Source organism: Protopterus annectens, chromosome 3.part1 (assembly GCF_019279795.1).
Source record: "Protopterus annectens isolate FY-2018-M chromosome 3.part1, PAN1.0, whole genome shotgun sequence".
Taxonomy (NCBI): Eukaryota; Metazoa; Chordata; order Ceratodontiformes; family Protopteridae; genus Protopterus; species Protopterus annectens.
The window spans coordinates 1,492,802,548-1,492,823,615 of NC_056732.1; the positions used below are offsets into that span (position 1 = coordinate 1,492,802,548).

At 39.6% G+C, this 21,068-nt stretch overlaps 1 protein-coding gene across 2 annotated transcripts in view; it reads left to right on the forward strand.

Moving 5' to 3' along the window:
* Positions 1-21,068, forward strand: part of PLCD1 (phospholipase C delta 1) — a 1,599,641-nt gene that overhangs the window by 1,329,910 nt on the left and 248,663 nt on the right. For both annotated transcript variants that reach the window (XM_044067556.1, XM_044067555.1), the window contains exon 11: positions 3,897-4,013. In XM_044067556.1, coding sequence (XP_043923491.1) covers positions 3,897-4,013 — 117 coding nt within the window. The remainder of the gene's footprint in view (positions 1-3,896; positions 4,014-21,068) is intronic.

Here is a 21,068-nt window from a genome sequence, read left to right on the forward strand (position 1 = left end):
GCCTATTTTGAGCATTTTCTGGTTTGTTAAACTTGATTTCTGCATTAGTAACTGTATTTAGAGCACAACCTAGAGCTGTTTACTGAATTTCCTGTTTGCACTTATTTTTAAAATCGTTTTTTTCTCAAAACTTGCATTTTATCTGTCTTTGGCCTCGCACTCTTGTGTGGGGTCATTTACTGCACTGTTATAACTTGTTGATACTTGTGAATCTCTGCTATCTCTGAAAAAACAAAAAGATCTTGCTTTTTTCCCACTTTTCTGAGATTTAAAAAAGTTCAGTTACAGGCTTGCTGTTCTTGAACTGTTTGTAAGTTTCTGTGAGGCCATTTTTTGCTTGGGCTAAAGGGAAGTCTCTCTGTTGATCAGTGGCAGTGAAAAACATTTAACATTTAAGAACAAAGGGGACACTCACAATGGTGGGCTTTACAAAGGTATCAAACTCTTGTGAATGTGTGACAGTTCTGGAGAGGGTGCCTGATAAATAAAAATGCAGAGTAGTAGAAAGTAAGATAAGAATGAGCAGTTCAGATTCAGATAAAAATGTGACCAGATGTTTGTAGTGAGACAAATAGTAGAAAAGAAGCTAGAGATGAGGAAACAGTCCAACTGGGCATCCCTAGACTCGGAGAAAGCATATGACAAGGTTCCCAAGAAAGCTGATTTAGGCATTCCTGTAGTGGTTTAAAGTACCAGAAACTCGAGTAAAGTTAGTGCAGGTTATGTACAAAGACCCAATGACTCAAGTATGAACAGTGTTTGATCTCACAGAGTCAGTCCCAGTGGGATGGGTGTGCACCAGGATTCAGCTCTGATCCCACTGCTGCTCATAACAGTGATGGACTATGTAACACCCCACCACTGAACCAGTAATCAAGAAGCCTCAATCCTCACCACTGGGAGGATGGCAAGTACCCACACATTTTTCCAGATGCAGCTCTCTGCAACAAATGCAATTTCCCTTAAGAGCACACAGAGACCATATTCACTCTGGGGGTGGTTTCTTCCTCTTTTCTCCAGATCCCCAATAAGCCTCCCCATTGGCACAGCTATAGAGTTGAGATCCCAGCTGACTGACCAAACCAAGACTTCCAGCACTCTCTCTGTCCAACTAGTGCTTTGTGTCCCTGCCCAAGTAGCTGACACACACTCTTTGAGGTTTGATTTACACACACACACACACACCCACATACACACATATACACACACACAAAACAGACACACACACACACACACACACACACACACACACACACACACACACACACACACACACACATCTGGGAAAGGCTGGCAAAGGTTTACTACCTATACCCCCTTATACCCAGACTATAAGGTAGTTATCACTGCCACCAGTCATTCCTTATCAGATACTTTAAGGCCCTTAACAAAGTGTGTCCAATCTTACTGTGTAATGTTAATGTCAATACAAATGGTAGTTTGACCAAGAGCAAGGCTATTGGGAGTGGCTCACAGTGTCACCAAATAAATATACAAGTACTCTCAGAACTTAAGTATCTCCAAGGATTTAAATTTTGCTTGTAACATACAAGTAAATAAGACATGCTGGTGAGACAGATATGTGTCTCAGGGGATCCCCCCTGCTCAGGAACAGACTCCCCATCCATGTGAAGCAGAGTCTATCCAGAACCTTATTTAACCATAACCATCATCAATGACTGGGAAATTGGAAATTAACCCCTGGTCTGACCCCCATGTCTCTGATAGAAAGAGACAGATAGTAATGCACTAACATACCATCCATATAACCTCTAGAAACTTCCTAATAAACAGCTTTGATATATAGGGACATAATTGGGTTGGATTGCATGGCTAAGCTTATAAAGGCCCTGGTGGTCGTTAGCCCAGTATAAACTGTGAACCTGTAAATATCACTTAGGTGTCCCCAATAATAGGCTATGCCTAGTGGTACTCACCTGGTCAACAAAAAAGTAACTTTTTAACTAACAAACAGACTAATTAATTAAATACATAAAGAAAGAAAAGGTTGCAGAATGTCACACAATTAGCTGTGCAAGTAACATCTGACAAGTTTCAGAAAAGGCAGATTTTGTTTTGTCTTTTAAGAGCTTTGGAGCTTTTCTTCCCAGGCCTGTGCTGAAAATGAGTTCCTAGCCAATCAGACTTTCCAGTAATCAGATGTCAGTAAATAAGTAAATAAATTCTAACTGGTATAGGTGGGAAATGGAGTCTGTATACTCAGAAAGTTTCATTTTCTAAAAGCATAAAACACATTGATGGCAACTGATGCAAGATCACATTGCCTTAATATCATGACAACTAAAGTCCTGATGAAGGACACAGACCTATCAATGAAACAGGACTTCATTACACTTACGTTCCTATTAGCATTAGGAAATGATGGACATAATCACACTACACAAGGATGAACAATGCATTAATGCAATGTGAACCTGAACGTGGAAGGAAGAAATAGCATTTATTCTGCACATAAAAGAGCAAAACAATATTGCAACACTCTGCTGGACTTTAGCAAGGGTTGGATGTCATAACACCCTACAAATGTGGAAAATGCAACCTAGCCATAAGACTAAGAGTGCATAATGAAGCATAATTTATTTTCCACAATTTTGATGGTAAGAGATGACATCAGGGAGCATTACTGTAACAGTGCTTTAAACTGACTCAGATTAGAATAAGGTAATAAGTCAAGGAATAACTAAGTGTGCAGTAACACAGACTCCCCAGATGGGTAAAATGAGCACTGGAGCAGGTGTAATCCTGAGCACATGGTTAAGGTACCCCCTTCCTGTGCTCAGCACTCAGTACTTTGAAGAAGTAGGTTGATACTGGCATCACTACCACCCTGCACACAACCTCATTTAAACCAGTATCTGTGGGTCCCTTTCTGATGCTATGTTAATGCTGCTTATGCATATGGATACAATATCTAAACATAGATGGTTGGCGTAACTTCTGCAATAAACTAGGCTATCTTGAATCATCTTGCTAACTGATGTTCTGCATTAGATGTGGAAATCAAGGCAAAACTCTGAGACAGTGCTGTTTCACATTGAAAAGTGTTGGTAGTAAAATGCAAGTGTTGCTGGGTATATAAAAATTCCAAGATTACAGCATTTTGGAGAATTCCCCTTGCTCCGAGGAATACAAATGTGGGAATAAGTCTCTCTATGTAGCAGGGTTATGTGGTGTAGAAGAGGTGTATGTTTAATACTGTTGCAGTGAGCTCCATTTTTCACTGGAAGCATTATAAATCACAATTTACTGTTCACATTTTAGAATGTTAAACAACTCTGTTTCAAAGTTCTGTCATACAGCCCTTTTAACTGCATGTGGGAGTATGGTAACAGTCTCATGACACCATAGGCAGAAGTAAAACATTGATAGGAAATTGACAGACAGAACATCACTGGCTTGTCCAGTGACAGGGCTTTGTGTTATTATAATAGATTACCAGCTGTGGTGTTGGTGTATTTTAGAATTTGCCTTAAAGTGCATTGATTCAGTTGCATTTGACTGCTTGGTAAAAAAAATGTGTGTTGTAAAGGTGATGGAATACAATACTAGCTCATAACATTAAGATGTGCTGTGATTCAAAACTGATATTTATAATTCTTAAGTGACGTTGTCAACTATGCAGTGATTTATGAGTTCTCAAACACTCTACATGCATTACGCCTTTCATATGGTATGGTCTTGCACATGCCCACTGCTACAGCAGCGTATTTTGTGTTCAGTGGTCACTGCTCAATGCATGGCTCACTATAGCAATGCACAGTAGTCATACGAGAAGAATAAGCCTGTCCATTGCATGGAAAAATGTGCAATGTGGTATTTAGACACAGACAGCTATACCAACATTATTATATTAATATACTGGATTTATCTTTCAGCTACAAGTTTCATTCATCACAATACCAGGCAACTCAGCAGAATCTATCCATCTGGCAGCAGAATATTCTCTTCAAATTACAGTCCCGTGGACTTGTGGAACATTGGATGTCAACTAGGTAAATTGCCACAAATGGCACAAAGTGTAATAAATGTGTTCACTCTGTATCTTAAATTTAGTCTCACACCTCAATGTTTTAAATATGCAGCCTGGTTGTATAATCACAAAGATGCTACAGTAAATCTTAAATATGGTTTCACTATCCCTGAAATCTTTGCTCAGTGTCTGTAATGAAAATCTGCAACTACGTTACCAAACAAAATAATTTTATCACCCCTTTACCTTTGATCCATGCTTGAAAAATAGGTACATGTGGCTAGTGTATCATACTTTGGTTCCAGAAGGTACGCAGAGGAATACTGCTCTCCTGTTAAACATGATATGGAAGCAGTGTACTGTGTGAAAAACTTGTCTTTCTTTATCACTGCATGCTTGAGGGAATTCTCCTATAAGCATTGCTATCATTTTATTTCTCACTTTATTATTTAATGTGTGTGCATAATTATGATCAAAGCCAACATTATAAAACTGGTGAAGGAATTCAAGAAATCAGATCATTTGCTAGCTATGCAGTAGCACTGTTTAATACATGGGTAGCACAATGAACTTATTCGGAAGGCACAGTTTCATTTAATGTTGTGTTCAGCATGGTTATTATATACATTAGAAGACTGAATCCATGCTGTTATGCATCCCTATTACCCCAGAGCTATGTGTTAGATGTGTGCAGCATACCGCATCACTTCTTTGAACTGAATAACACTGAAATGTGCCCATAGGAAAAGTGCCCATCTGTAACCACATTGAGTCATCATTCAGTGGCACACATTTTTGGAATGAAAATAAATAGTAAGGGTGTGTTGTTTGTTACCAATATAGATCTTTTTCTGTAAAGATACAAATTAAACTTTTTACCCCTCCTCCACTTCCCTGACTAGGCTAGATGAAGGGTTTCTCTGTAGATTTCAGCATAATTATGAATGTTACGAGTCTCTCCAAGTTATATCAGAAATTGCAAGATAAAACAGTATGTGGTCAGTTACTGGAATGAATTTTGATAATTATCTTCATTTAACTACAGAATTGATTATGTGAGTCAGCAGTTCTAGGACTGGACATTTCCTGATGGAGTGCACAGCACTAGAGGAACTGAGACTCTTGGCTTATTTGCCAGATTGAGCATTTTCATTTACTGACCATGGTACTTCCACATGTCCAGAAACCACATTCTGTATGGTTATCAATGTCAAATTCTTTAATGATGTCCATAAGGATAAGCATACAGGCTCAGCCAATAAACCGACAAGTGGTTTAAATATTTCCTGTCTAGTAGATACTCCAAAGTCCAGATTGCTTCCACTATCTGTCTTCCTATACCCATTAACAAAGGTGTTCCACAAGGTATCACTGAATTCCCCATACTGTTCTCCATATTTATCAACAATCATCATTCATTCCTTTCCTACCGTCCTTTTAGCTTTCTAGCATTAAAATCTATCTGTAACAAGACCTTGCTGATCTCTCCCTGGTTAGCTAAACACAACCTAATACTCAAAAAACAATAACAACAGTAATAATAATGTTAGAATGTTTGGTACACCATAAAAAATCTCTAAATACTCCTCTAAGTGGACCATAACAATCAAGAACACTGTCTAGAAACAGCCCAACATTACAGATATCTTGGTATTTGGCTAAATCCTTCACTCAACTTAAAACTTCATATTCAGGCTGCAAAGTCAAAAGTTGCTAACTAAACTCTTTTTTCTGAATAAAGAACATCTGTCATTTTCTTTCACCCACTGCAAAAAGCAGCTATAAGTAAAAGGATCCTACTTCCTCACCTAGAGTGTGGACTTTCCAGTATTGTGTCTGCTTCACAAAAGAATCTTACATGGATATAGTCTACATCAAATAACATTTTCAGATAGCGTTGGGTTGGTTGTGTTGCATCTTGGGCATCTTGGTCTGAATGCAAACTGCTCATCTCCCGTCTTACTTTCTACTACTCTGTGTATTCATTTAGCTGTCACCCTCTCTAGCACTTTCATTCAGTATGACAGAAGTTTGGTACCTCTATACTGCCAGCAGATGTAAATGTCTCATTTGTTCTTGTACACTGGCACTAGAATGCCTATTCTCTGGCCATCGTGGATTTTGCTTTCTCTCTATACTGTTTTGAGTAGTGGCAGAATCCTTTTCTCCCTAAACTCACCCAACATCTTGATCATATCTGCTGAGACCTCATCTGAGCCTGCAGCTTTCCCTGGCTTCATTTGCCTTAGTGCTGTTCTAACTTCTTTTAGAGTGGGCTGTTCTTCCTCTTTTATCGTAGGCTGAGAATGCAGCATCTATGGAATCTATGGAAGCTGCTGGAAGTACTCCTTCCATGTGCCTTTGGTATCCTGTCCACTGGTGAGTAGGCTGCTGTTGGCATCCTAATGAATGGTGTCTAATTACCATCCTCTTTACTTTCTTTCTTTGCATTTAAACATGGTAGAGCTTCTTTGTGCCATCTTATGAATCATTTTCCAGAAGCTGGTAGAGTTTCTCTGATGCCTTGTTCTTTTCTATCACCTGGTCCATATTTTGTTTCTTCCACTTGTTTTCCTGCAGTCCATATTTCTTTTGATAATTTCCTGGACTTTTGCATTCCACCACCATCTTTACTTATGTACCTTATTTCCATACCATCAGGTGCATATCTTTTCTGTCGTCTTCACATATGCTGTTGTGATATTTGAGATGCTGCTATTCTTCTTCAACTCCATCTACTTCCTCTTCTTCCTGAGATGATAGAGTCTGGAATATTTCCTAGACTTATTTATTTATTTATTTGCAGTTTGTTTGCCAGGATAGTCCATTGGGCCACGAAGAGCCATTTTCAATGGAGTCCTGGGGAGAAAAGCTCCATAATAATACAGAAAATCAAAGTAAATACAGAGAGTAAAAATACATAATAGTAATACACAGAATGCAAAATACATGCATAATAGTAGTACAGAGGATACAACTGATACAGTACAAGATAAAAATTCTTAGAAGCAAAAAAAAATACTTTTTTTTTTTTTTATTCTTTGCTACAGCTGTAGCTTATAGACACACTAGGAGTTTATTTACAGAAAGTAATAGCTTGTGCAGAGAGAGTGAGGTAGGAGAAACTATGTAGGATGGGAACAAGAGCATTCTCACTGTGAAGAAAGGTATGAGTGCAGTAAGGATTTGAAGGCAGAGAGACAATTAATGGTATGGATGAGAGGTAGAAGAGGATTCCAGTGTCGTGCTAAAGAAAAGGATAATAGATGTTTACCTGGTGGATGGGCAGGTTTGTGCAATTATATTAGGTTTTGTGATTTAGACCTAAGACATCTGTTAGGATGATGCATTTGGAAAGTAGAGGCAAGAGAAGAGCATAGAGAGGGGCTAAAAATAATTTTGTGAGCTTGGATCAGTTGATTATAGGTGAGATAGTTGGGTAGCTCAAGCCATTTCAGTTGATGTAGGGAGATACAGCGATGGGTAGAGGATCTTTTGCCGGTTGCAAACTTTGAAAGTTTATAGTAGCAGGAGGCAAGTTTGGACTTGAGGGAAGATTGTAGACTAGTGAGGATAGAGGCTCCTTAAAGGAGGGAAGGGATAAGGTATGTAGTAGCTAGAGCAAGCCTGGAGGAAGGAGAGATATAGTGACTGTGGTGGTTAAAGTAGGCCTAATTTCTTATGTTTTTTCTTGATATTTGCATGTATGTGGCTATCAAATTTTAGCTGATCATCAACGAAGACTCCTAATAGTTTAGCGGTGGGGACTATTTCAAGGACAGTATTCATGTGGCTAGTGATAGAGAAGGAGGTTTTGTCAAGGGAGATGGCTCTAGATGGGGTAAATATTATTAGCTTTGTCTTGGTTGGACTGAGTGCCAAATGGTTGTCTAGCATCCATTGTTCAGTAGATGTGAAGGCATTCTGGGTTAATTTTGCTAAAGAGGAAGTAGAGGTAGCGGAGCAGATTATTGTTGAGTCATCAGCATATTGGATAAGGTTACAGTTAGGAATGGCATGGTGAAAGTCATTTTTGAAGATACTGAAGAGTAGGGACCCAGAATTGAACCTTGGGGTACACCTGTGGGACTGTTTAGGAAGGGAGAACTAGCTTTTTTTCCACTTGACTGCTTGTTGCCTGTTTGATAGGTAACTTGTGAACCAGTTGATAGTAGAGTGGGATAGGTTAAATTTAGAAAGTTTAGCAAGGAGAAGGTTGTGAGAGATGTGTCAAAGGCCTTTGAGAGGTCTAAAAGGAGGGTGAACACAATGTGACCAGTGTCACAGGCTTTATTAACAATTTCCAGGAAGGAAAGGAGGGTGGTTGTGGTGCTGTGGCCAAGTCAGAATCCATGTTGTGTGGGAGAGAGAAGGTTATTACTTAGGAGGTAGGGTAGAAGTTGTAGGTGGATGCATTTTTCGAGAAGTTTAGAAATGGGGGATAAGATAGCAATTGGTCGGAAGTTGGGGATGTCAATGTTGTTTCACCCTTTATGGAGTGGAATAATAAATGTTTTTTTCCAGAGCTGGGGGACATGGCCCAAAGAGATTGATCTATTTATTAGTATGGAGATAGGATAGGCTATGGCGTCTGCTGAAATTTTTAGAAAGTAGGAGGGTATCTCATCAGGGGCATTGGAACATGGTTTCAGTTTTAGAAGTAGTTTCTTTACGTTGGAGATGGGAATAGGTTTGATGGAGAAAGGAGCAGGTAGAGAGCTGGGGTTAGAGGATGAAAAAGGGGTGTGGGTAGGTGTGTATGGGGAGGTAGAGTTATTAGAGAATGATGATGTTAATTTAGCTATAGAATCAATGAAGAATGAGTTACATTTAGAGGCTAGTTCTAAGTTGGAGGCATTTGGCTCTGGGCATGGGTTCTCTTTTTTACCTGGGTTAAGGAGAGAGGCAATTCCATTCCAGAATTTTTTTGGGTTAGTATTATAGTTGGTTTGGAGTGTGGAAAAGTAGGCTTTACGATCTGAGGTGATGTTTTTTTGCTTTGTTATGAAGCATTTTATATTAATTTAGGGGTGTGCTGGTATTGATTTTATGGAAGACTTTCCAGGCTTTATCTCGGAGCCACATGACATGTAAGGTACTCTTAGTAAGCCATGGTACGGGGCTGCTTTTTGTGCATTTTGTTTTCCATGGGGCAAAGGAATCAAGCAGGTGTAAGAAAGTTGTATTAAAGTAGGTGACAGCATTATCCAGGGACAGGGTTTTTAAAAGATTCCAGTTTGTTCTTTTTAATACATCTGAGAATTCATCAGGGTTAAAGTTTTTAGGTACCGGGTAGAGGTATAGCTATGGGTTAGTTGTAGGGATGAGGGAAGCCAATGGGCAAAGGTGGGAAGGTGGTCACCTAGTGTGTCTGGAAGGATGCCACTATTAGTGATATAGTGGGGGGGGGTGAGACTAAGGTCCAGTGTAGGGTGCTCCCAGAGAGGAAGTCTTTGGAAGGTCTGGTTGTTGAGGTAATAAGTTGAGAGAATGTGTAAAGATTGATATCTATGGAGTTGATAGGAGATTGAATTATGGCCCAATTAATGTTAACGTCACCCAAAAGTATGGTTTCATTCATAATGTTGGAAGAAACCCAGGAGAGAATGTCTTCTAGGTTTGGGATATTATCCCCAGGAGGGATATAAAGGGTGATAACACAGATAACTTTATGGTTGTTCATGTGAAGAAGGGCTTTAAGTAGTTCAGCATTACCAAATTTGGGAATAGCTTTGGAGTATGGAGTAATTAGGAGGTTGGAGGAGTAAAGTAGAGCTACTCCTCCCCCCTTTTTTGTGTGTTCTATCTTTTCTAATGATAGAGTAGTTGGGTGCTTTTTGTGATTTCATTCCAGACAACTTCTATATCTTCAGTCTGGTCTGTATTGACCTTAGAGCCTTCTCTGACCACTGGTTGCAACTGATTGTGGCCACCTGTCATTTATGCTTTGAGATGACTGTTTCACTGAGGATGACATTTCCGTCTCTGATTCTAACTCAGTGCCGGAGTCTGCATGTCCTCCCTGTGGTCGCGTGGGTTTCCTCCGGGTGCTCCGGTTTCCTCCCACATCCCAAAGACATGCTGCAGGTGGATTGGACACTCTAAATTGGCCCTAGGTGTGTGGTGGGTGTGCCTTCTGTGAAGAAGGTTACCCGGGCTGGCAACTCGACACCGTAAAACTCCACTGCCATTCAATGTGCGGACAAGGTGATCCGCTGGAAGAAGAAGAAGATTCTAACCCAGTGCCCTTTCCTTACCAGTAGAAAGTGTACCTGAGTTGCATGTTGGCCACTCCTGTATGTGATCTTATGACTGACCCTCTTGCTGAACCATATGGCCACCATCTAGCCATGTGCAAGTCAGAAGTCTGGAATGGACTGTCTTTTTTTATTCCTATTAACCCACATATGTGGACCAAGGCAATCCTCATATTCTGCTCTTTCAGTCCTGATATGAACAATCAGCGCTTCCATTATCATCACTAACTCATGCTGTCCTGCTTTATCTAGTGGGTCCAACAACTACTGCCGGGATGGACTCTTTTCATCAGCAATGCAACCCTACTGTGGGGTATAGGCTGAGATTATGGCTACTGTCCTATCTTTATACTGGAGTCTGATCTCTATGAGTCTATCGCTTATTCTGATGACATCCCTCATTGTCTTCAGAAGACTGCCCCGTACCACAATTCTCACACTATTAATAGTCTTTCTTCCCTCTGAGTCATATAGTCTGGATCCCAAGCCAAGTGCCATTGTTGCACTGCCCTTCCACCTTGTCTCCTGGATGAACTGTAGACATCTTCACAAACTAAGAACCACACTTAAGAAACAAAAGATCAAGGCAACACCAGAATACAGAAAACCAGATTTAATAAAAACTTAGCACTTTCATCAGATTATGTCCACAGACTTCTTCAGAGTTAAACATAATAACTACACAACCTTAAATATCCCTTCAATTAGTCATGACTAAATAAGTCAATTAACCATCATCCAATCATATTTTTATGAGAAGGTTTCTCTTAACATGGTGAACATTGCCTATGCTAGAACTGATTGAATAGTACAAAATATGTTGGACCAAGGTCAGATAGATCTTATTTCTTGGCCTTTTTTGGTTGTAAAATTTCCATGTATACCTTCTATATTCGGTTTGCCCAATATCCACAAGGACTTGAGGGACCCACCCTTAAGACCTATTGTAAATGCTTCTAAATATAAGACCCACCCTTTAGCAAGATATGTGGACATTAAATTGAAAAATGTTATGGAGAAGTATTCACATATTTGTAGAGACTCTTGGGATTTTTAAGCTAGGTTTCACAGGTTTTGTACAATTGATGTTGTTAACTTGTTTAATGTATCTTGAATGGTTTCATGAGTTCTTGGTGGAGATGGGCACCTTTGTTAATAATGAGATAAATACTTAAGATTTACTGATGGAACTTGTTTTAAAGAATGACTTTGTCTTCTTGGATGGGCAGTATTTTCTCCAAAAGAGAGGTGTTGCAATGGGGGCAGCTTGTGCCCCCATTTTTGCAAACATTGTTATGTTATATTGGGAAAGGAAATTTGTGCTCAATTTGTTTGGGTCCCATCTACCTTGGGGATTATATTTGAGATTCCTGGATGGCATCATTATTTTTTGGAAGGAAACAGATGTTAAATTACAACAGTTTATTGATTATTTAAATCAAACTATCATTTTTTTTACTTTTTACTGCTACTTGGAGTAAAACTGATATTTCTTATTTGGATGTCCATCTTTTCAAAGACTCAGTTAACAGGAGATTCATCAGTAAAATCTGTAGGAAACCTACTTATTCGAATTGTTATTTATATTTTAAAAGTTGCCATCCTACCCACCACAAAAAGGGCATAGTGAAGGCTCAGTTTGTTCGCCTTACTAGGATGACTTCTGATGATGTGACTTTTGGGAGGGATGCAAACATTTTGATGGATATGTTTCTATCTAGAGGGTACCCCCAGATTTTGGTTGAGGCAGTGTGTTCTGAAGTTACTAAAAAAAGAATGACTGTTTTTTTTACCCCCCCCCCCTTCTTTCTGTTCAGGCTAACAGTATTCCAGCACCAATTTTGGAAGTTAATATGAGCTTGAAAAAGGACTATAGTTCGTCCTTCATTACTATTTTTACCCATGAGTGCCCACAAATATATAAGATTTTGAATACATATTGGCACATCTTTGGAGTTTACAATGAGCTCAATGAAATATATAAAAATGGAGTTAGGATGGTATACTGTAGGGGAAGATGCCTCAAGGAAATTTTAGAAGCCACTGATTTTGATGGTAACTCCCTTTCATCTAGAAGGAAAGGTACCCAAAGGTGTGGCTTTTGTAATTATTGTAAACATCTTATTGAATTGGATAAAGTTTATGTGAATGGTATTGGTATTCATGTACATTTTTATTGTAATTGTAACACCAAGGGTGTTGTGTATCTTGCCCTTTGTAAATCCTGCAACTGTTTTTATGTTGGGAAGACTCAAAGACAGTTCAGGGAGCATGTTTATGAACACATCCTGGACATCAGGAAAGGCAACAACAACAACAATGCTTTGTCAAAACATGTCTCTGAAAATCCGAACCATGAATTTGGATTTATTGGAATTGACCATGTGATTTATGATGTCAGGGGTGGTCCTTGGAATGACATATTGGAACTTAAGGAACTTAAATGGCAAATTAAACTAAATGCAAGTTTTTTTCCCTGGGTTGAATGAGTGTTTATCTATTCTGAGTGTTTTGAAACTTTGTTCATATTGTGTTTAACTATTTGAACATTTAAACATTTTACTTATAATTTTAAACAGTTGGATGATGGTTAATTGATTTATTTAGTCACATGACTAATTGGAGGGATATTTAAGGTTGTGTAGTTATTGTGTTTAATTAACTCTGAAGAAGTCTGTGGATATAATCTGATGAAAGCGCTAAGTTTTTATTAAATCTGGTTTTCTGTATTATGGTGTTGCCTTGCTCTTTTGTTTCTTAAGTATTGTCTCCAGGATGCACAGGATGTCAAGTCTCCTCCTTACCATCATTTCATCCACCCCAAAGTTGTGTCCTCTCAGTGAACCGATATTTAGTGTAGCAATCCTGAGTTCATGTTTGGCAGGTTGATTAGTTTTACATTCACCTTTCGCTCAACAGTGTTATTCCAGGTAACCCAGGCAGGGTAACCATTTGAAATTATGGATAATGAATGGCCAATAAAAATAGACTTACATATACTAAGTCTGAGATTACCATTCTCAGAATATTCCCTTTCTCTAAAGTATGGCACTGTATAAGTTTATGGGGTGTGGGGGCTTGCCTCCACATTGGGGGTGGCTTACCCCCTGCAAAAAACAAGGAGGCAAAAATCTGACACAGCAAATTCAGTCACTAAATCAATCAACAGTACACTACACACCATACCTCACTATGTTAATCACAATTCATATAATCCCTCATTTGCTTAGCTTCTTAAGACTGACTTGCCTAAACCTCCAAGACCTCCAAAATGCAACACAGGTTTACAGCAAGTTAGGCTTATATCTTCACATAGCACAAGGGGTCCCAAAATCACTGGTCCTAGGCCCAAAGGTAGGCATCTAACCAACCAAACATTCTAGTTATAGGTGACTCCATTGTAAGACACACAGTTGTACCGCTTACCAGGCTGAGCAAGGAAAGAGCGATGGTTAGTTGCCTGTCTGGTGACAGGAGCCTTTAGATCACACATGCACTCGAGTCCTTGGCCAACAAGAACCAGTATGACTCTGTCGTAATACATGTAGGTGTCAATGGCTTGAGGTGTACCTCCCTGGACTATATGAAGAGAGACACAATGAACCTCTCAGACTATGTGTCCAAGGCAGGTATGAACCTAGTATTGAGCAGAATTCTACTTTCTCTGAGGATGCTGCTGCAATATGAGCAAAAAATAATTGACTTGTCAACCTGGCAGGATATGACCATGCTGCTTTACCAGTGATGGCCTGCATCTGTCTTCTGTAGGGTCTCAATTAATGGTAAAGTCATTCTTTACCTCCATAGTGCCTTTTTGGGGCATGCCAACCTGATAAACCTACCAACATAAAAAGTATGCAAAGGAAAATATGAAGGTGTTACTAGTTAATGCTAGGAGTCTAAACAAAAAAACTTCACTCCCCACCGTAGTGGATGTATACACCTGTGTAGTGACTGAGACATGGTTTAAAATGGTAGATGGCACTCTGGCTGTACAGGGTTATAAGGCTTTCCACATTTTTAGATCAACTGCTGTGCAGGAGGGGAAAAGGTGGAGGTGTCTCAATCTTCATTCAGAAGAGACTCATATCAAGAGTGCTAGAGCAGCATAATGCACTTGAGCTTCTTCATGTCCAAATAACCACCATACCCTATATTAACTAGATATAGAACTCCTTCTATGACTCAGGAAACCACACTGCTTATCTACAGGAACTGGAATCACTCATTATTAAACACTGTTGTGATAGGAGGTACTGCTAGCCATGCCAGGGAGAAGTAGAGCAATGAATGTATGACTTGTGTCAGCACAGCTGCCTGGAATTTTGTAGATAAAATTATATGTCATTTGTATATCACACTGATTTGTACAGATGCTTGTGCTGAAAATCTATTTGTGAGGTTTGCTTGTGTTAAAATGTATCAACGGTGCACCCTGCTGGGAGGAAAAGAAATGTGCATGTATTATTCTAACTGAATTAAATGTATATATTTTAATAAATGATACTGGGACAGCAAAATGTTAGCCAGCTAGCTTATTTTAAGGAAAATAAGGGAAATGTAGTTCATAGGTTCATAGGTTCATACTAGGCTATCTGCCCTAGGCCATTTATAAGCCTAGCCAGTGTGTTTGGCTTTCGCCACCCATTTTAAATTAATTTTGCTATGCCCTTTTTCAAGGTTAGTATACTGTGCATCTGTCTAACAGTGACACAGAAGTGATATCCGGGGTAAACTAGTTGAGTTGTTAAACCATTAAAATGGCACCCCACAGTGCTGAATAGGACTGGAGATGTTACGTCTGGAAAAAGCCTTTGTTCATTTGCTCAGTAAAAGAGGGGAAGCTCCAGGGCACTGACATAAACATTTAGATATGCATTGTAGCCGATTATCCTAAATTCCTGTCTCAGCTTCAAAGGGGAATAGTGTGGGAACCTAGAATCAGGTGACCAGATGAGGTAATTCTGCAAGTCATCTATATATTCAATATTTTCATGCTCTTTTAGTATTTATTATTAAATATATTTAAAACTTTTATTGTGGCTGGTCCTTGTAGAAAGTATTTAACCTTTGAGAGTGCTTATATTTATTTGGTGACATTGTATGGCTACTCCAGAAGGCCTAGCCACCGTGGTCAACTACTACCACTTGTATTAGTATTAGTATTACACAGTATAATTGGACACTGTATGTTAAGGGCCTTAGAGTAGCTGATTGGCTGAGTGTCTGGCAGTGGTGATAATTACCTTATACTGTGGGCAAAAGGGGACACAGCAGGTAAATCTGAGTCAGCCTTTTCCAGGTGTGTGTGTGTGTGTGTGTGTGTGTGTGTGTGTGTGTGTGTGTGTGTGTGTGTGTGTGTGTGTGTGTGTGTGTGTGTGTGTGTGTGTATGTGTGTGTGTGTGTGTGTGTGTGTGTGTGCGTGTTTGTGAAGAATCAAATCTCACAGTGTGTGTGTGTGTGTGTGTGTGCCAGCTACTTGGGGCAGGGACATGAAGCACTGGGTTTTACAGAAGGGATGCTGGAGGACTTGGCTTGGACATTTGGCCAAAGACCAAACCCTATAGCTGTACCATTTGGGGACCTGGAGGGAGATAAATATAGAGAAAGCCAGACCCCGAGCTGAGTGTGTTCCCCGTGTGCTCTTAAGTGAAATTGTACTTGATGCAGAGAGGTCTGCATCTGGAAATACTGAGTGCATCCAGTTGTATTCCAAGTGCACGTCCCTCTCCAGTGTGAGTGGTGAGGATTCAGGCTCCTTGATTACTGGACCAGAGAGGGGTTGTCACGTATTGGTTGGCAGTGATGGGACCATCACATATCACATATTGGTTGCCAGTGGTGGGACCATCATGCCACTTCACTTATCAGGGGTGAGAGTTCAGACTCCTTGATTATTGGTGAGCAGTGTTGTGGATATTAATTGACCTCCTGTAGCCTGTAAGCAGTTGTCACTAAAAAGGTGTACGCTCAAACAACCACAAAGTAGACATTCAGAGTTTCATATCTCAATAGTTTTATTTATTTACTTTTTGGTAGCTTAGTTAGTCAGGGGAGCAGGCAAGGATGTCAACAGAGGATTGTGGCAAGCTGACAAGGAGCCAGCTGGCTGAGATGTGTCAAACCAAAGGAGTGGTGCATGCCAACCTAACTAATGGGGAATGATTGCATACTTAATCACAGCTGCAGCACAAACCAGTAACCAAGAAGACAGCCAGTCTGACATTGGGGATGTACAGCTCTCAGAAACAGGACAATTCAACTTTTCCTTGGAGAACTTAAAACTCTGTCTGGAGTTAAAGAGACTTGAACTGGAGTCCAAATGTTTGGAATTAGAATCAGCAGAGAGACTGCGGTATTTGAAGGTCAAAGTAGAATCAGCAGGGAGACTGCAGCATTTGGAAGGCAAAGAAAATGAGAGGCAGAGGCAACATGAAAAAGAAATGCTGACTCTTCGCCAGGGTCATGGAAGTAACGGGGAAGGGAGTAACTGTATCCCGGAAGCAATAAAAGTCAGTAAACTTCTTCCTCAGTACCAAGAAGGTGATAATTTTGATACTTTTATTCATAAAAGAGTATGCGAACAGTATAATGTTGACCTAGGGCTCTGGATACAGTTCCTCACCCCCTTACTCCATGGTAAAGCTGTAAGTGTTGTTTCCAAATTGCATGATACTGATTGTTTAGATTATAATAAAGTTAAGCACTGTTTATTACAATGTTTTAAGTTTACACCAGAAGCTTACAGAAAAAAAGTTTTGTGAGGATAGACGCAGATGAAAGTGTTTGTGATTATTTTATTTTATTTTTATTTTATTTTATTTTACATTTGTTGACCGGGCTAGTCCAGCTGGACACATATCCATTTTCAGCAGAGGCCCGGGGAGAAAAGCTCCTCGATAGTACAAAACAGTGTATGACATTAATCAAATAAAAAACAGTAAATAAATTCACAGTTTAAGGAACAGAAGTACTATATACAATTTAGCTATTTATGCAGAAAAGAACATATAGAAATAAAATAGTTGGGTAAGAAATAAGTAAATAAGTACAGTACGAGAACATGCTAGAAAGAGGTGTGTTAACATAAGATACTAGAGTGACAAAGAGAGATATTAAGATATAAGAGATAGTCCAAATTAGTTGAAAGACAGGTTCAGCTTCTGGATTCCAGTATGCAGGTAGATTATGCAGACATAAGATTTAGAAATTTTGTGAGAAGACAAGAGTTGTTAGTCTGGGTTAAGACAGGTGCATAGCCAATGTGTTTTAAGGTAGGATTTAAGCCTGATTTTGAATTGTGTAAGTGATGGTAGTGAGGTTAGGTCACTGGGAAGAGAGTTCCAGGTTTTACCAACGGTGTTAGAAAATAGAGAGTCCCCTGCCTTGTTGTTGGCTATGTGTGTTAGTACTAGCATTTTAGTAGCTGAGCCAGGGTATTAAGGTTACTGTAGGGAGTGATAAGGTTGGTAAGAATTGGTGTGTTACTAGGCTGGTACAGGATTTTATAGGCAATTATTAATTGATTAAGTAGAAGTAGGTTGGGTAACTCTAGCCATCCAAGATTTTTATAATTAGTACAGTGGTGGGTCCTAAATGTAGAGCCAGTTGCAAATCTTGCAATATTGTTGTATGAGACTACTAGTTTGTTCATATTGGTTTTTGAGAGGTTAGTATAAATAGGGAGGCATAGAGGAGGGTAGAGATTAAGTGGGTCTGGGCAATAGTAGATCTAGCTAGTGGGGTAAGAAAGGATTTGATTCTATATAGTGAGCCTAGTTTTTTGTTAACTGTTTTTATGGTATTGTTTATGTGGGCCTCAAAGTTAAGGTTATTGTCAATTAGTACTCCTAGGAGTTTTGTGTTAGAGTCAGGGTATAATAGTTCCATTGTTAGAAGTGACAGTAAAGTTGAGAGGTGTATGTCTATGGGTGGGAGTAAAAGTAGAAGTTTGGTTTTTAGGATTTAGGATAAGACATTGATGTTGTAGCCAATCCTCAACTGTGTTAAACACTTTTTGGGTAAGAGATTGAAGGTCAGCTGGATTTGGGGCTGTGCAGATTAATGTAGAGTCATCAGCATATTGTATTAAGGAGGCCTGAGGAATAACAGTATACAGGTCATTGATAAAGACAGAGAATAGAAGTGGTCCAAGTATAGAACCTTGGGGGACACCTAGTGAGATGGGGAGATAGGTTGTTCCCCCACAAGACTGCTTGTTGCCTATTGCTTAAGTAGGATTCAAACCATTGTATAGAAAGAGTATCAAGGGACAGGTTTTTCAGTGTGTTAATGAGAAGTTTGTGGTTAACCATGTCGAAGGCTTTGGAGAGATCAATAAAGAGGGCTGAGGATAGAGTGTTGTTATTGCGGTTTTTATTAATACAGTTGGAGAAGGATAAAAGGGCAGTAGTAGTACTGTGAAATGGCCTGAAACCGTGTTGGCAGCTAGCTAGCAAGTTGTTGTCTATAAGGTGTTTTAACAGTTGCATATGAATGCATTTCTCCATGATTTTGGCCAAAGGAGAGAGTATGGCAATAGGTCTGTAATTGGATAGATCCCTAGAGTTACCACCCTTATGAAGGGGGATAATATGTGCAATCTTCCATGTGATAGGAATTGCACCTTCAGAGATTGTTCTGTTAATCAGAATGGAAACTGAGTAGGCTATAGCATCTGCTGCTATCTGTAGATATTCAGCAGGAAGGAGATCGGCAGCAATGGTGGTAGGTTTAAGTTTTGCAGAAGGGTACGGATAAGGGATGTAGAGATGGGTTTGAGATGAAATGGGGGAGGTAAGGTAGTATTATGGGATGTTAGAGGTGAGCTATTGGGGGATAGTTGGTTGGAAAGAGACTGAATAGTTTCAGTGAAGAAGGTGTTAAAGGTTCTTGCTACTTCCTTTGGATTGTCCTGGTCTGCACCTACAGGTGGGGGGGTGACAGTACGACCTGGGTGTAAGAGAGTATTTATACCTGCCCAAAATTTTTGGGGGTTACTTTTCTGGGTATTTTGGAGTTGTATGTAGTACTTTCTTTTATCTAACAATATTGATTTTTTTGTATCATTTCTTAACTGTCTAAACTTGATGTGATCTTCATGGTTTTTGGTAGTACGCCATAAGGTCCAGATTTTATTTCTAAGTAGCATTTTTTGTTTTGTATCTTTTGAGAGCCAGGGGGCTGGCTTGTTTCTAATTTTAATGGTCCTTTTTGGAGCGTGGAGGTCGAGAATGTGTAGAAATTTACTGTTAAAGTAGATTACTGCTTCCTCAAGGGGTAGACTTTTAAGGGGTGCCCAATTGCAAGCTCTAAGTTCGTTTTTGAAAATATCAGGGTTAAATTTAGTTTTATTCCTCACTGCTCTATAGGTAATTGGATTTTGGATATCAGACTTGTCTCTGATTATGAAGGTTAGAGCATGGTCGCTTATATCCTCAGGGAGAGTTCCTACTTTATAGCTTAGGTGATGTCTATTTATTAGTATCCAGTCTAGGGTGCTTTCAGTGTTGTTCTGTTTATTGGTCCTTGTGGGGGAGGTTATAGTTTGAGTAAAGCCATGTAAATTAAGATGGGTAGAGGGTTGTTCTGAGGTACAGCTATTCCAATTTATATTAAAGTCTCCGAGTACTATTGTCTCTTGGGGATAGTTGGTTGATAGCCAATTCAGGATATTTTCTAGGTTGTTTGAGTTATTCCCTGGGGGAAGATAGACGTGATAATATAAATAGATTTATGGTTATTGAGTTGGAGTTTGGAGATAAGTATTTCCTCACTAGTTGGAGGTGGCTTAGAGTCAATTGAGGTAACTTGTAGTCCAGACTTGTAAAGTATTGCTATTCCGCCTCCTTTTTTAGCTAATCGATCTTGTCTTAATGTGCTATATCCTGGAGGAGTAAATTCATTGTCTTGTATAGATGGTTTGAGCCAAGTTTCAGTAAGACATAGGATGTCAAATGAATGTACATCTATGAGAGCATGTATTTGGGCAACTTTGTTATTTATGCTTCTTATATTAAGATGGGCTATTAATAGTGAGTTGGGAGGTCTAATAAGGGATTGGGTGGTAGTAGGGGTTGCTACATGGGTAACTGTAGGAAGTGTAGGGCTTGGACCTGGATTAGGTTGGATATCGCCATCTATTATTGATTGGAGTTGGTAGTTAAGTGTGATTTGTAGGTGTTTACATGTAAAGAACAGAGATTTCTTGGCTTGAGGCCAATAGTATTTAATATGATTTAGTCTGTGGTATTTTGCTGATAAGTAGGTTATTGTGCTAGGTGTGTTTGAATGAGAATGGGTATAGGCTATGGGAGTTGAGGAGGTTTGCTTTGTGAGGTGGGAAAGGTTTATGTAGTGGAGGTGTTCATAGAAAGTAAGTAGATAAAGTATAATAAGAAGAGGTGTGATGACGTATGGAAGTAGGAGATTCCGTTTAGGATAGGTAGATAGTAGTGGCATAGTGTCAGTGTAGAGAGTGGTGGAATGTTAAGATGAATAAGTTGGATAGTGTAGGTGAGTATTGGGTGTGGAGTTTCTGGAACGTAAGGTGTGGTCTCCTATGATTGGTATTAATTGAAGGGGAGTGGTTTAGATGAATAAATGTAGAAGCAGTGGGGGCGGGTGGGAATAGGGGGCAGGGAGGGGAGCGGAGGAGCCCGTGAGGGCTTAACGGAGCGGGATAGAGCCAGTGAAGGAGAAGGGCCCCAGGAACAATCAGTGAAATGCTGACTATTGAGGTAAGGTAAAGGTGTATCCAGAGGAGAGTGTGAAGTTGTGAGAATAGAGGAGTGAGCAGTACTGGGAGAACAGAGAAAAGT